General features: G+C 34.4%; 1 protein-coding gene across 3 annotated transcripts; it reads left to right on the top strand.

Annotated features, from left to right (window-relative positions):
* Positions 1 to 1,122: 1,122 nt before the first annotated feature.
* Positions 1,123 to 4,464, top strand: LOC132615881 (F-box/FBD/LRR-repeat protein At1g13570-like). Of its 3 annotated transcripts, none has more exons than XM_060330477.1 (4): positions 1,123 to 1,254; positions 2,713 to 3,552; positions 3,648 to 3,812; positions 3,969 to 4,464. In XM_060330477.1, exons 2-4 carry the CDS (start codon positions 2,734 to 2,736, stop codon positions 4,269 to 4,271), a joined length of 1,287 nt encoding a protein of 428 aa, XP_060186460.1. In that variant the 5' UTR covers positions 1,123 to 1,254; positions 2,713 to 2,733; the 3' UTR covers positions 4,272 to 4,464. The 3 variants fall into 3 exon arrangements, with proteins under 3 accessions (XP_060186460.1, XP_060186461.1, XP_060186459.1); XM_060330478.1 differs by lacking the exon at positions 1,123 to 1,254 and adding an exon at positions 1,301 to 2,000; XM_060330476.1 differs by lacking the exon at positions 1,123 to 1,254 and adding an exon at positions 1,301 to 2,517.
* The last annotated feature ends 10,182 nt before the right edge of the window (positions 4,465 to 14,646 follow it).

The following is a 14,646-nucleotide window of genomic DNA, read 5'->3' as shown; positions in this document are numbered from 1 at the left end:
CAGTAAAAAAAAAAATTATTATGTGACTTTAGAAAATTATGTGTACTTAAAAAAATGGGTAGACTTTTTTTAAAGTCACGTAGTATTTTTAATTAAAAAATAATCTAAATAATTTTTTTTTAATTTCGTTAGCGAAAAAGGGTATATTTATATCATTTTGTACAGCAAGAGTATATGTTTGCACTATTTTGTACCGAAAGGGGTGGTATATTTTTCCCCTTACCCTATAAGTATTAGGTAGAGAGGAAGTGGATGTAATTTTAAGCCTCGTGTCTAATGCGTGGCATATAACAATCCTCCGTTACATAAAGTTTTGCATATCATGTACTCTATATGATTTGATATTTTACCTATATTTATTTTGAATTAGGTATTTTTTGCAAAAGAAATTTAATATATTTATTTATTTAATTGTGAGACCCAATCTTACTATTATCTGATTATGAAGTTTTCACGCTCGATAAAAAAACCTTAAATTATACAACAACAATAAATTATTCAGTGAACACTCACAAAGTGAGTCTGAAAAGAATAGAGTATACGCAGACGTTATTCTTACCTCGAGGTAGAAATATTATTTGCGAAAGATCCTTAGCTCAAATAACACATATCAAAGTAGATTTAAAAAGAGAAAACAGAAGTAACGAAGATATCACAAATAAAAAAGGAGGGAGAAAAACTTTAATTATGTTACATTGTACAATGATTATAAAATTATATAATACTATTGTCATTTTATGAATTATTTACAAAATCTAGCTACCTCTATTTAGAGCAAAATTGGCACCGCGTAAATGGTTTTTTTTTAACCCAATTTGAACATTTTCTCTTTGTTCTAATACTCTCTCCGTCATAAATTATTTGTCATGTTACTAAAATAAATATTTTAAATTATTTATTATTTTAGAAGTTGAACGCATAATTAATTTTTTATTTTTTTCTATCATGTTATTGAGATGATATATAAATAAAATAAACATTTAATGAAAAAATTATAATTCACGTTTGAATAAGAATAAAATTAGTTAAATATCCCTGTTAATTAATATTTCTGGAATGACTTGTAAAATTAAAAAAACCAAGATAATTTGAGAGGGATGGAGTATTACAATATGGACCTTTTTTATTCCTTGCACACTTACTTCACTCTATAATGTTTTTACCCCAATTCCTCTATCCACTGGCTATGAACCAAATACCTAAATTGAGACTGAAGACTTGAAGAATCCAAACAGTTCCCTAAAGCTGATAAGGGTATAATTGTACTTTCACTCCTTTTTAATTTGTGTTTTCTGCAGTTAATAGGATCTTTTAGGGCTTGCAAAATTCTAACACTAAAACTACTAATTTGATGGTCAAATCTTAGTTAGCTCCGTTGACACAGCTTCTTAAGCTTATTTTTAGGAGGTAAAAATGATCACAATTTTGGAAATTATTGTTTCTCCTTATTTTTATTGATGATGGTTGATAAAAGCTTAGAAGAAAAAAACAAGAAGATGATGTTTGATAATGTTTTTTATTCCTTTTATTTTTCCTTTTGAAACCATGTATTCCCTTTATCCCTATTTACTTTTTTACTCGATCAAGAATGACACATTTTTATATTTAAGGCTCGTTTGACTTAGTTTAAAAAAAAAAAACACATTATAAGCTGAAAATAACTTATAAGTCACCCAACTTATTTTTTGGGCTTATTTTAAGCACAAAATGGCTTATAACCTAGTCAGCCAAACACTCAAAAAAAACTGAAAACAACTACTTATAAGCTAAGCCAAATGGGCTCTTAGTAATAATTTAAGTTTAAACTTCCTTTTTTGTCTTATTAGATCACTTATAGCCACACAAATATCTATGATTTATTTTATATCACAGGTTTCAAAAGTCTTTCTTATTCTTAAACTCAGTGTCTAGTCAAACACCTTTCACATAAATTGAGACGGAGGGAGTATAAGGTATTGATTGGAAAGTTGGTTTGATTTGGATGAATCTGTGGAAGCCAGGTATGGAGTTGGACCTTTGGAGAAACTTATTATATGAGTTAAAATGATCACAACTTTGGAAATTATTTTTCTTCTTATTGTTAGCTATGATGGTTTATAAGTTTAGAACAAGAAAGTAGATAGATAGTGTGATTATGGTTTCTATTATTTCTTATTTTTCCATTTTGAGGCCACAAATGTATTTATAAACTATTGATGGAAAAGTTGGTTTGATTTGGTTGAATCGGTGGAAGCCATGTACATGTACAGATATGTTTGAATCTTGTTCAAGTGTTATATTTGGACCTTTCCAATTGTCCAGGGCATGCAGTAGTTTTTATATAAACCGATTTGATAGTTTAGGAGTAAGTTTAGCACTTTTGTTTGTCTATGTGGTTTTACCTTGGAAAATGTCAAAGTCAAGACTAGACAACCATTAGAGGGAGGGGCATATTTGAGAAGAAAGACAACGGTAGAATCTTTCATGGATCAATTGGTAAACAGAGATCAAATGTAAGACAGATCGGACACTTCACGGGTAAATTTGAACATTTTTCTTCATTTATTTATTTTGTACAGGTTCTTGGTGATTATTGTTATAAGTGATCGTGTTGTTCTTATGTTTATTTGAAAAAGTGAATAGCATTTCTATCCGGATAGTCTGGAGATTTTGTCAGTTCTGTCCAAATAGTTTGAAGATCTCTTACTTCGTATCATTGCTTATTTTGTACAGGTTCTTGACGATTACTGTTACATGATGCCTCCTAAGGGAAAAAAGCATTGTCGAAGTTTACCTCCTGATGCATTTACCAGTCTTCCTGATCATGTAATCGATGTCATTTTGATGCGTTTGCCTTGTAAAGATGCTGTGAGGACAAGCATCTTATCAAAGAAATGGAGGTATCATTGGTGCAGACTTACAGAGTTGAAGCTTGATTATGAACTTTGGGAAACAAAAAAGGATATACTAAACTCTGCAGTTAAATTTACAAAGATCATCTACCAGATTTTGACCCTTCATGAAGGACCCATTACTAAGTTTATCCTCAACGTTTTTCATCTAAAGAGCTGTCCTAAGATTGACAACTTCATATATTTCCTCTCTAAGAATGGCATTCAACACCTTGTTCTTCACTTTCCGCTAAATAATCTATGCAGATTGCCTTCTTCGCTTTTCACATGTTCGCAGTTGAGGCATCTAAACCTTCATAATTGCATAATACACCATCCATCGACCTTTGAAGGATTTGATAGCTTAATTAGTCTGGAACTATGTGAAGTCACAATTTCTTCTGAAATGATCAAAAGTTTAATATCTCTTTGCCCTTTGCTTGAGCGGTTGGTGCTGGAAATCTCAGAACTTTTAGACACAATTGAAATTAATGCTCCCATGCTAAGATCCTTTGATTTCAAAGGCTGTATAAGTTCTCTCTGTCTAAAGAATGTCCCTCTTCTGGCTAAAGTATCTCTGATAGGTAAGGATTCTCATGAGGCAGGTTATGTTGATTTTGCAAAACTTTTCGAGTCTTGTCCTGCTCTCAAGCACCTCCTCTTGGACTTCTACTATTCCGAGGTAGATATTGTTTCATGACTTCATTGTTATGCACTTTCATAGATGGAGTTTCTTTTGGGCTGAGTCATCTTGAATTTTGGTATTTATTTCCCTAGCTCTTTACGGAAGCAAGAGATCAAGCACCAACAAGGCTTCCCTTTGATATTAACAGTGTCAAACGTTTTGACCTGCCAGCAATTGTGCTAATGGATTCATATGGGCTCTCATGTGCTCTTTGCTGGATGAGAAGCTTCCCATATTTAGAATATCTCGAGATTCGGGTTTGTAGTGCTTTTTTACTTTTTTCTTTCTTTCTATTCGGGTTTGTTGTGCTTTTTGCTCTTTTCATTCTTTCTTTCTTTCTTATTTAGTGGTATTTTTTCATATTTCGTAGATCCTCGATAATATGAGAGTTGACTTCTTTTTATCTTTCTTAGGTTTACAATGATGCCGAGGATGATCATGTTCCAGAATCCCTTGAACTCGAACGTTTTGCAGATGTGACATTTAATCACCTAAGGGAAGTTAAGCTGGGATGCTTTATAGGAATAGCGTTTGAGATGCAGCTTATCAAACTTTTATTAGCCAAGTCTCCAGTATTGGTGAGAATTCTAATCGATCCATGGATAGATGATGAACCTCCTGACACAAGATCAAAAATACTCGCCGAGGTATCAAAATTTTCTCATGCATCACCTGAAGCAGAAGTAGTCTACCAATCAGAAGAAACGGAGGGGTAGTCGACGTAGACCCTTTTAATCAGATCGTGATCTTTGGCTGAAATGTTTTGGAGGTTAATAGATAGAAAGAAATGTCAAGTGTAGTAGTATAACACAGTCTTTTGTCTTGTGAATATCTGTTTGGGAACATAACTATTTCTGGATGGATGTTTTGAATAGTTTGTTCTGTAATAACATTGTTATTACATATTAAGGACTTCTCATTCCTGCGCATGAATGATTTTAGAAATGTGGCATACACATGAATTGATACTCCTGTTAAATCATGTAGAAAAAGAAAGCATGAAAAGTATAAAACATATAAAAGAGTTTAGAAAGGAGGGTGAGAGGAGGGAAGAAATGGTGGCTGGTCTTAGAAGGCCCCCGGGTGCCATACAGGCGGTGGCGAAGTAAGAGAATTTCAACTAAAGAGATTCAAAATATAAAATAAGAAATACAAGAAGAAGCTAAGGAAATTCAATATGTACTCTATCTCCTTATTTTATACATAAAAGATACTTTTTGACATTATCGATTCAATTTAATTTTCCGGTATAGAGATTTTGAACTCCTTGAGTCTCCTTAGCTCCGCCCTTACATAGAGGGTGAATGCTAGTCCATCCATTAAACCAATAAAGCAAATGATGGTTATCCTTGTCATTCAATTATGAAAGAAATGCTCATTTTAATCCTTCATAGTTCTTAACGTATGAAATGTTGACACCCAATTTTGTCCCGCCTCTCCTCCAAAATACCTATTTACGCTTCTAATATTTTTAGAAAATTAAAAAATATATATTTATTTTTTACTAAATTATTAGCCTCTTATCAATACCGGCACTTCATTATTCTATTACGATTACTATCATTATTATTATTATTATTATTATTATTATTATTATTATTATTATTATTATTATTATTATTATTATTATTAGTACTATAATTCACAATTTTTTTTATCATTTCGACATTTTACCAGCTTACGCACACACATCGCATTTATCTTTGCATAATTAAATAATAGTATTTATTTTACTGTGGATTTTCGAAATATTATTGTACGGCTATTACAACGCCATTTTTTATTTGAGCACTAATAATTGCATATTTTATATTAAGTAATATTTTAACACAAGTTATTTAAATAGGTATTTTATTTAAATGTAGTAGCCCAATCAACTCATATTATTTTCGGATCAATTCACAATACCAGTCCACATTTTAATTTACCTGGTATCATTGTAATTTACCAGCCCAACTTAATTCACCCCAGCCCAAATAATTAACCAACACTTCGGACCAATCCACATTTTAATACCCAGTCCATTAACCCACGACCCGGCCCAATTCTCATTATAACAAAAATGAAACCCCTAAGGGTTTCATCTCTTTCTCATCCACGCCGCTTCCCCCTCCCCGATCCCTTTCTCCTTCATCATCTTCATCCCCACCACGCCGCCGCTCCTCTCTTGTCATCATCCCCACCACGCCGTTCCCTTTCCCTACCCCCGCTCCTTTCTTTCCCTTTCATCATCATCATCGTCGTACCCCGCTACCCCACTCTCCACTCACCGCCGCCCCTGCTTCCCTCTTTCATCATCACCTCCGCTCCCTCCGCTCCTCTTTTTCCTTACTCTATAAAGGGGTGGGAATCGCAGGAAATGATAAAAGGATCACAGTTCCTTGAACCCCCAAAACCCCTTAAAGCAAGAAACAAGTTTATTTTTCAGTGGCAAAATCACCAGTAATACTAGTTCATTAGCCGCCTCAAAATCTCCGTAAAAAAACCAGTTTCTTTAGTAAATCATAGTCTCAAACTATCTAGTCAAAATTCTAGAACATTCGTTTTGTTTTCTGCTTTTATTTGCTTTGTGTTGTTGCAAATCCGAGCATACGCAAGTTCGAATTTCAAAGTGTTCGAGTGTAGATCGAAGATTCGCTCCACTTCGCTGCACCCGAAGAAGGTGAATCCCCTTTCTGCAAGTTTCTTTAATAATCGTCTGTGTATTTTGAACTATTCTGTCGACTTGTTTGCGTAGTCGTATTTTAATTGCGTTTGTAGTTTATTCTGGTCGAATTAAACATGTTCAGTCCTGCTTAGTTTAATTCTGGAAGTATATTAGCCTTATATGCAGGTCTAGATTCATCTGATGCTTATATTTGTTGGTTAGTATGTCATTAGATTAATTGTGTGTAGGTTCAGATTAGGAGACCTGTTAATCGTGGTTATGTGCAGTAGTTTTTTTTTATGATTAGTTAGACTCTATCTCATCCAGTTAAGATCTAATAAGGACCATTATAATGCCTATTATGTTTGCTCTCACATACTGTTCAGAAGAGTAGTGATAATCCTTGCATGTCCTCTAAAATCTGGGGTTGTCGTTTCACTATTATGACATCTAATGAGTTCTGTGTTCATTTATGATCTAGAGGCCTACCCATCCTGCTAATATGGTTTTAATTTTTCTAAGCCTGTCGATTGATTATATCAGACCTGGATTATCGGGTGATGGATTTGATCAGTTTATTTGAATACCTGTGAGATAATACATAAGCTTCCCTGCTTGGCATCATGATTAGCACACTCAACCCTTTGTCTGTTTTCTTTTGATTAATGTACAGCTGATTTTGAATGTCCGAGATGTGTCCATATCTGTTAAGTTAAGTTCCAGATCATTTGTGACCTCTGTGTTTGATATACCGAATGTTCTTTCGTGGTGTGTTGCTTCATAGTCTGCAAACTTGTACCAATGCCTTATTAAGTCCTGTAATACTGTTTAAAGCCCTTTGTGGACAAAACTATTAGTTGTGTACTATATGATCATCTCTATTTAAATTTGTACCTGATCAGGCTCATTTAACCATGTTTGTTTTAACATTGAATCTGTAGTTTACTGGATAAGCTCAACTAGTTGTGGGTTGCCTAATTATGTACATGCCCAATCTTAATCACACCCGATGTAAACTGTGCATGTTCATCCTAGTTGCCTACTGTTCATCTTATCTATGTTTAGTCTTATATCATTTGGTAAACTTTCTGACAGAATTAATTTCTCTGTGTTTAGTTGAACTTAGATTAACCTCTGAAAATGATCTGCTATCTGCCTAAGTCATCTTCAAAGATCATATTTGCGTAATTGAATGGCTTAATCTTGCATGTCTAAGGCTTACAATTTGCATCATTAGTCATATATGAGTCATTAAGTTACGCCACTTATGAACTGATTAATATCACTAGCAAGAGTTTATGTGTTTTCTCCCACTGTCATAAAAGGGTATCAGATGTTCACTAAAAACCTATGAGTTAGTGTATGCTTCAGCATAAGGTTCAATTGGCTTAAAGATTTGTTGTTTTCTTTTTCTTTCTTGACAAAATGTGCAATGTTTGGTTTTTCCTCGGCTTTGCTTTAAGTTGTTGAAGTTTGATTTTCTTTTTCTTTAAAGCTTTGCTCATGTCTCTGTGTTTTGGAAACTGAACTAAGGCGAATGTGCAGCTAAATACTTGTTGCCCAGTTTATTTTCTTTTCTTTCCTTTTGAATGTTACTAAAGATAACTTCTTAAATCAGTAATTTTCCACTTGCAGAACTGCTTCCTAATCTTCAAATGCATATATGTTAGTTCTACATCCCTGTCCTCATTCCCCTGTCCCTTTCTTACTTTCATCATCTGGCTACGAACTCCCTAAATGGGTTACGACATGGTAGAACTTCCTTGTTTCGTGAAACATTGGCTTTATGGATGATTCATCCCCCCAAATTCTGCCCGTGACCAAACTGAAAGTATGAGACTCGAGTATTATCATAAGTTGAATGTATAAAGCATGTCCTGGCCAAAATCTATTAGACAGTAACATATCTTATCTCAATTCTGTCCATGCCAAAGGGCCATGGATGTTGCATTCTTTTGATTCTGTTTAGTTCTGTGGCTGCTTGGTTTATGTGCCATAAATGCGCTTGTATCGGTTATATATGTTGAACATGAATCCAATAGACATATTTGATGAATCGCAAGCTGCTGGTAGGGGTGATATTGGGTACAGCCATCAGTTTCGTTTGTAAATATGAAAATGTGGACTAAAATGAGACAGAATATCATAGGTACCTCCCTGAGGCAGTCATTCTGTCGGATGTTTTGCCTATAAGGTCGCCAGTTTCGAATTTGGTTTGTTTAGATTTGTGCGTTTGTTGCAAGTATGTTTTGGTTGAAGTAGGCATACAGATATGTATTTAAAATATGTTCATGGAAAATACATCCTTAGGGACGTATATACATAAGATATACCAAAATATACACACAACGTTTAAAATCTGATCTGTTTTTGCGCTTATATTTCATATGCTTGTCTTTATTCATCGATTATATACTAATCCTTTTCTTCCGTTTTTATGCATGAACATCGCATACGAGTCCCTTGGACTCGTCTCCTTCCGCATTCGGTGTTGGGCTAAAACCCAACACAATCTTCTCGGGTCATCTCCCATCAGTCCCGTTCGCAGCAAAATAAGAAGCATAAAAATCCTGGGCCAAAGCCCAATAAGCAGCAACATATAAAATTTATTGGGCCTAAGCCCAATCACGCGCACAGTTCCAGCAGTTGGGCCTTAAGATGGACCAGATCCATTTCATCTTTTCTTCCTCTCTCTTCCTTATTTTATTGTTGTGTATTTTTATTTGCTTTGTATGACTAATCTTATCTTATTTTTATTAACTTAGATGAATCCTAATGAATTAGTAGATTTAGTTTTAGTAACGGGTAGTTAGTTTAATGAAGACTAACATCAATTCCATTTTTTTCATCTTTTTTTTGAAGTTATTTATAGTATCCCTAATATTTACTTCTAGAATAGTTGATAGTATAAAATTCATATTTTTCGAATTAAAGGGTTCATATTTTTATTATCTTAATTTCAAAACATCATTAATATGCAAACATAAGTTCAAACATATTATAAATAACTCAAGTTTGAATCAGTCACGTCTATTTTTAGCAGAGTTTAATTAAATAAATCAGTAAAAAGAGAAAGAAATTCATCATCTTTGCTGTCTATCTTCAAAACAAGTCTAGATTTCTTACACTATTATACGGGCGATATTGGCTAGTTTTTCTCTTAAAAGCTTCTATTTATATATAAATCGTTATATTTTGTCAGTCTCATTTTTTACAATAAAAATTATTATTTTAAGTTTAACAACATTTATAAGTTTATTTTTTAAGTGGACTACTGTGCATTTCTTCAAGTCAATTTAAATAGCATTGTTATGTTTTCCTTTTAAAACCTCAATAATATTTACAACTTATTTTTCTTAAAGATTTAAGCATTATAGTTAATCCTAATTAATTAACCTAAGTTTGGTCGGATAACCGTAGTTAGCGGATTCTAAAGGATGTCTAACCCCTTCCCTTTAGGATAATATAGAGCCCTTACCTAGAATCACATTGGTTAAGCAGACTATTAACAGAGGTTTAGTTTTTTAACTTTACCCTAGTTAACATTTAGGTGTCCTAATTCACCGTTAAATTAATTAGGTGGCGACTCCTTAAAACAAAATAAATAGGAATCACCAATACGTCGTGCTCCCTAAATCCGATCCGGGTTAAAATGGGGTGCGACAGCTTGGCGACTTCACTGGGGACTTTAGGTTCTTAACCATAACAACTTAGGTTAATAAATAATTTGTTGGATGTTTTGTTTGTTTTGCTTTATTTATTTTTTTGTATTTTTTGCTTTATATGTTTTTAAATGTTTTATTATTGTTTTATTCTTTATATGCATTTTCTATGTAATATGTATGTTATTGCTTTCCTTAAATTGGCATTCCGTTCATATTTCTTCCACTCCTGGAAACTCACACATATTCACACACTTAAAGCGGCTTCGCAGTTTGCGCCCGTGCACTACTAAATTACCCCTTTAGTTGGATTGGTCTTGTGGATTTAGTCGATCGGCGGTGCAGTCGACGGCCACGGACTTTCCACTTCCAAGTTGTCCGCTTGGGGGAGCCTTGTGTCATAGGAAAACCACTCTTAGTCTACCTAGGTAGAGCGAAAAACAAAACCTTGTAAGGACATGCATCATTTTAAACCTAGGAGGCTTAATACCCTTGGGGTATTAAGTTCATTAGTCAACCTTACCAAATGTCCAAATGAGTCTATGACTCTAAGTGACACTATTCACTATTTATGTGCATTATTTGAAGGACAAATATGTGGATTATGTGGACCTAATACTCTATAGATAAATATTTCAAGGAAACTAACCTTTTGTTGCAGGTTGTTGTGGAGCATCCAAAATTAATGCCGGAGGTTTGAAGACAGCCAAAGGAAATTAGTGGAGTTGAAGTATTAGATATCTTAGATTAATTTTGAATTGTATTATTGACTGGCATGTAATAAATTTTTATTACTCTTGTAAACTAGTTTTAGAAAGAGTTATGGAATGACACATCAAAAAACATGTTTGTCCTTCAAATGTTCGTTAGGCCTACCTCTGGCATAAAGAGGTCCCTTGCATTATAGAACGCGATGTATTATGTGCAATAATGTGTTTATATGCAATAATATGTCCTTACCGTATACTGACTCATTTTCTTTTTTTCTTTTTTCTTGTTTTATCTTTTTTCTTTTTAAAATTTATTTTTCAAAATAAAAAGGTTGACTTGTGCTAAAGGGGAACTGGCGGAGCATCCATATTTCACACGGTCTAGAGCCAAGAAATCAGACTCTGACTCATCATTAATCATCTGGTTAACTAAAAGACTCATTCTAAAATGGAGCAATTTTGATCAATGCAACTACTTCATCTGATCCATCTCTTAGTTTATAAATCACAAGTAATCCCACATCTTCTAATGAACCAGAGACACATTTGGAGATCATTCCTCGTCTTGAGCAACAGTTGCTGAATTAAGCCACATGGTACTTCAAAACCGGTCATTTTCTCAAAATCCGCCACATATAACTCCATCTCATGGGGTTCGTTAGACTTTGCCTATGCCAGATTCTCAAACCAAACAAGCTATTTTACCTCTTCACGACCAGCTCATTCCGAATCAGGCGCCCACCTCATAATGCGGGTATTTTAAATTTCAATTTAGGCAACCCACATCGGGTTCGGCCCTCCCTTTTATTAAAAAAAAACAAAAACTCAAAAGTTCTTATTTTGATCACGAACTACGTCTGGCCTGATTCCTTTGGGATACGTAGGCAACCCGAGGCGGGTTCGGCCCTTCTATTTTAAAATTTTCAATATCTTCGGTTTGTCCAAACCATTTTAATTCCTATAAGATACATAAGGATTTTTTATATAAGATTTTGGTCTTCCACTGTTTAAATTCATATGTCTTACTATCTTGAGACTGGGACAAATTTTTGAAATCGGTCAAATCGCTTCCAAAAACTTTCATTACAACTTTCTCACTTTTCAATTGTTCAGAACCAAGCTCCTCCAGGACTGGAAACTGGGACAAATTTTTTAGAAGTAGCATAAAAGTGGTCTTAAATGTTTAACAATTTTAAAAGTCCATCCATATATTTCTAAAATACGGATAAATTCAAAAATCTAGTTTTCCTAATCATTTTACCTATTAGAGCCACTAAGTATTTCCCTTCGAAATCATCCAAATCTCGTTACTCTTATTTTTGTAAAGTACACTTTTATGACTGAAACTCCCCGTCAAGGCAAAATATGGAATGAGGTATCGAAGAACGTGGACGCGACCGAAACAAGGATTAATTCAAGGGCCAAGTTCCCCGACATGCACAAGTCAATCAATTTTCTTTTAAACTCACAATTTTTCTTTGATGAGACAGGTTCATTAACATGAATGTGGTGCATATTTGACTTATCTTAAAATTTAAATTATGGACATGATCAAAGAGTTAGCTTTCTTCAAAATGCAAATATTCTTAAACATGGATGCAAAGGTAGCTCGCGCTAAACGGTGGTCGTCATGCCACTCGTCATGAAATTTCGATCACAGCAGTGGACACAAATTTATCTTCTCAACCAAGGGCTGTGAGCATAATTCTTTCAAACCCAGCTATTTACATATTCTTATCACTAACAGTTGTTTTAGCTCGTGGCATTTCTCGATGGATCAAGTGCACATAATCGTGGATTTAACCTTCTTCAAAGTGGATACTGACATTGGACACCTGTTATTGGTTTGAATTCCTCAACTTTGTCATCACTTTGTACATTTTTATTTATTTCAAGTCGCTAACAAGTTCTTTTAGAATGTGGTATTTTAATAAGATAACAAGATTGAAATCTTGCGTCGTATATTAAATTGTGGGGATAATTATGGATTTAACTTCCCTCACAAACGGAACACGGATTAAGATGTGGATATAAATGTGGATACCTTTCTACAATACTATTTTTTTTAGTGGACGTGGATTTACATTGTGGATGTGGACGTGGAAGTAGAAGTAGATTTATATCGTGGGAAAGAATGTGGATTCATATGAACATTGTGGACGTGGAAGTGGATTTATTTTTAAAGTTTGTGAAAGTGGAGGTGGATTTATTTTTTATACAGTGAAAGTGGACGTGGATTTATATTTTTTGCACTGTGGAAGTGGATGTGGATTTATTTTTCTGCACTGTGGAAGTGGATGTGGATTTACATTTTTTGTACCGTGAAATGCGGACGTGGATTTACTTTTCTGCACTGTGGAAGTGGATGTGGATTTACATTTTTTGTACCGTGAAATGCGGACGTGGATTTATATTTTTGCACTGTGGAAGTGGACGTGGATTTATTTTTCTGCACTGTGGAAGTGAATGTGGATTTACATTTTTTGTGCCGTGAAATGCGGACGTGGATTTATATTTTTGAACTGTGGAAGTGGACGTGTATTTTATATTTCAGTTCAGGCGCCCACCTCCGAATGCGGGTATTTTATATTTCAGTTCAGGCACCCACCTCCGAATGCGGGTATCTTATATTTCAGTTCAGGCGCCCACCTCCGAATGCGGGTATCTTATATTTCAGTTCAGGCGCCCACCTCCGAATGCGGGTATTTTATATTTCAGTTCAGGCGCCCACCTCCGAATGCGGGTATCTTATATTTCAGTTCAGGCGCTCACCTCCGAATGCGGGTATCTTATATTTCAGTTCAGGCGCCCACCTCCGAATGCGGGTATTTTATATTTCAGTTCAGGCACCCACCTCCGAATGCGGGTATTTTATATTTCAGTTTAGGCACCCACCTCCGAATGCGGGTATTTTATATTTCAGTTCAGGCGCCCACCTCCGAATGCGGGTATTTTATATTTCAGTTCAGGCACCCACCTACGAATGTGGATTCAACTTTCAAAACAGGGGTTGCAAGTGTAACTTCTCCAACCTCGTCTTATTTACACATATATTTCTTTATTGCTAACAATTGTTTTTAGCTGTTGGCTTTTTGGCAATATCGAAGTTGGCATCACACATCAACTCGTGGAACTATTTCTTCGGCAGCGAACTGGGGCAATTTGTCGGGAAGGATAATAAGACTTTCCGACACGGGTCAAGGATCTACCTCGAACACTCGTCTCTAATCACAAGTATTCTTTTGCATTCCAGCAATTGAATTCTCAAGTCTCTATCATAATACCCAGTGTTATCATAATTCAACACTGGGACAATACTTTGCAAGATTCGCGCTAATCGGGTTCAGGTGTCGTAATTGTTCCAGAACTACACTCGACCTGATTCTCGTGCAGCCCGAGATATGTAGGCAACTCAGAGACCGGAGTTCGGTCATAATCCTCTCAATTTTCCTTTAGCCGGGACAAAATAGGCTACTGAGTCAACGTCTTTGCCCGACAACTCTTTTCATCATTATCGGGCAAAGAGGGACAAGTTGTTGACACCCAATTTTGTCCCGCCTCTCCTCCAAAATACCTATTTACGCTTCTAATATTTTTAGAAAATTAAAAAATATATATTTATTTTTTACTAAATTATTAGCCTCTTATCAATACCGGCACTTCATTATTCTATTACGATTACTATCATTATTATTATTATTATTATTATTATTATTATTATTATTATTATTATTATTATTATTATTATTATTATTATTATTATTATTATTATTATTAGTACTATAATTCACAATTTTTTTTATCATTTCGACATTTTACCAGCTTACGCACACACATCGCATTTATCTTTGCATAATTAAATAATAGTATTTATTTTACTGTGGATTTTCGAAATATTATTGTACGGCTATTACAACGCCATTTTTTATTTGAGCACTAATAATTGCATATTTTATATTAAGTAATATTTTAACACAAGTTATTTAAATAGGTATTTTATTTAAATGTAGTAGCCCAATCAACTCATATTATTTTCGGATCAATTCACAATACCAGTCCACATTTTAATTTA

The sequence above is a fragment of the Lycium barbarum genome, chromosome 10 (assembly GCF_019175385.1).
Source record: "Lycium barbarum isolate Lr01 chromosome 10, ASM1917538v2, whole genome shotgun sequence".
Taxonomy (NCBI): domain Eukaryota; kingdom Viridiplantae; phylum Streptophyta; class Magnoliopsida; order Solanales; family Solanaceae; genus Lycium; species Lycium barbarum.
The sequence above is the reverse complement of the archived record's forward strand: the minus strand, read 5'-3'. Positions and strand labels throughout refer to the sequence as shown.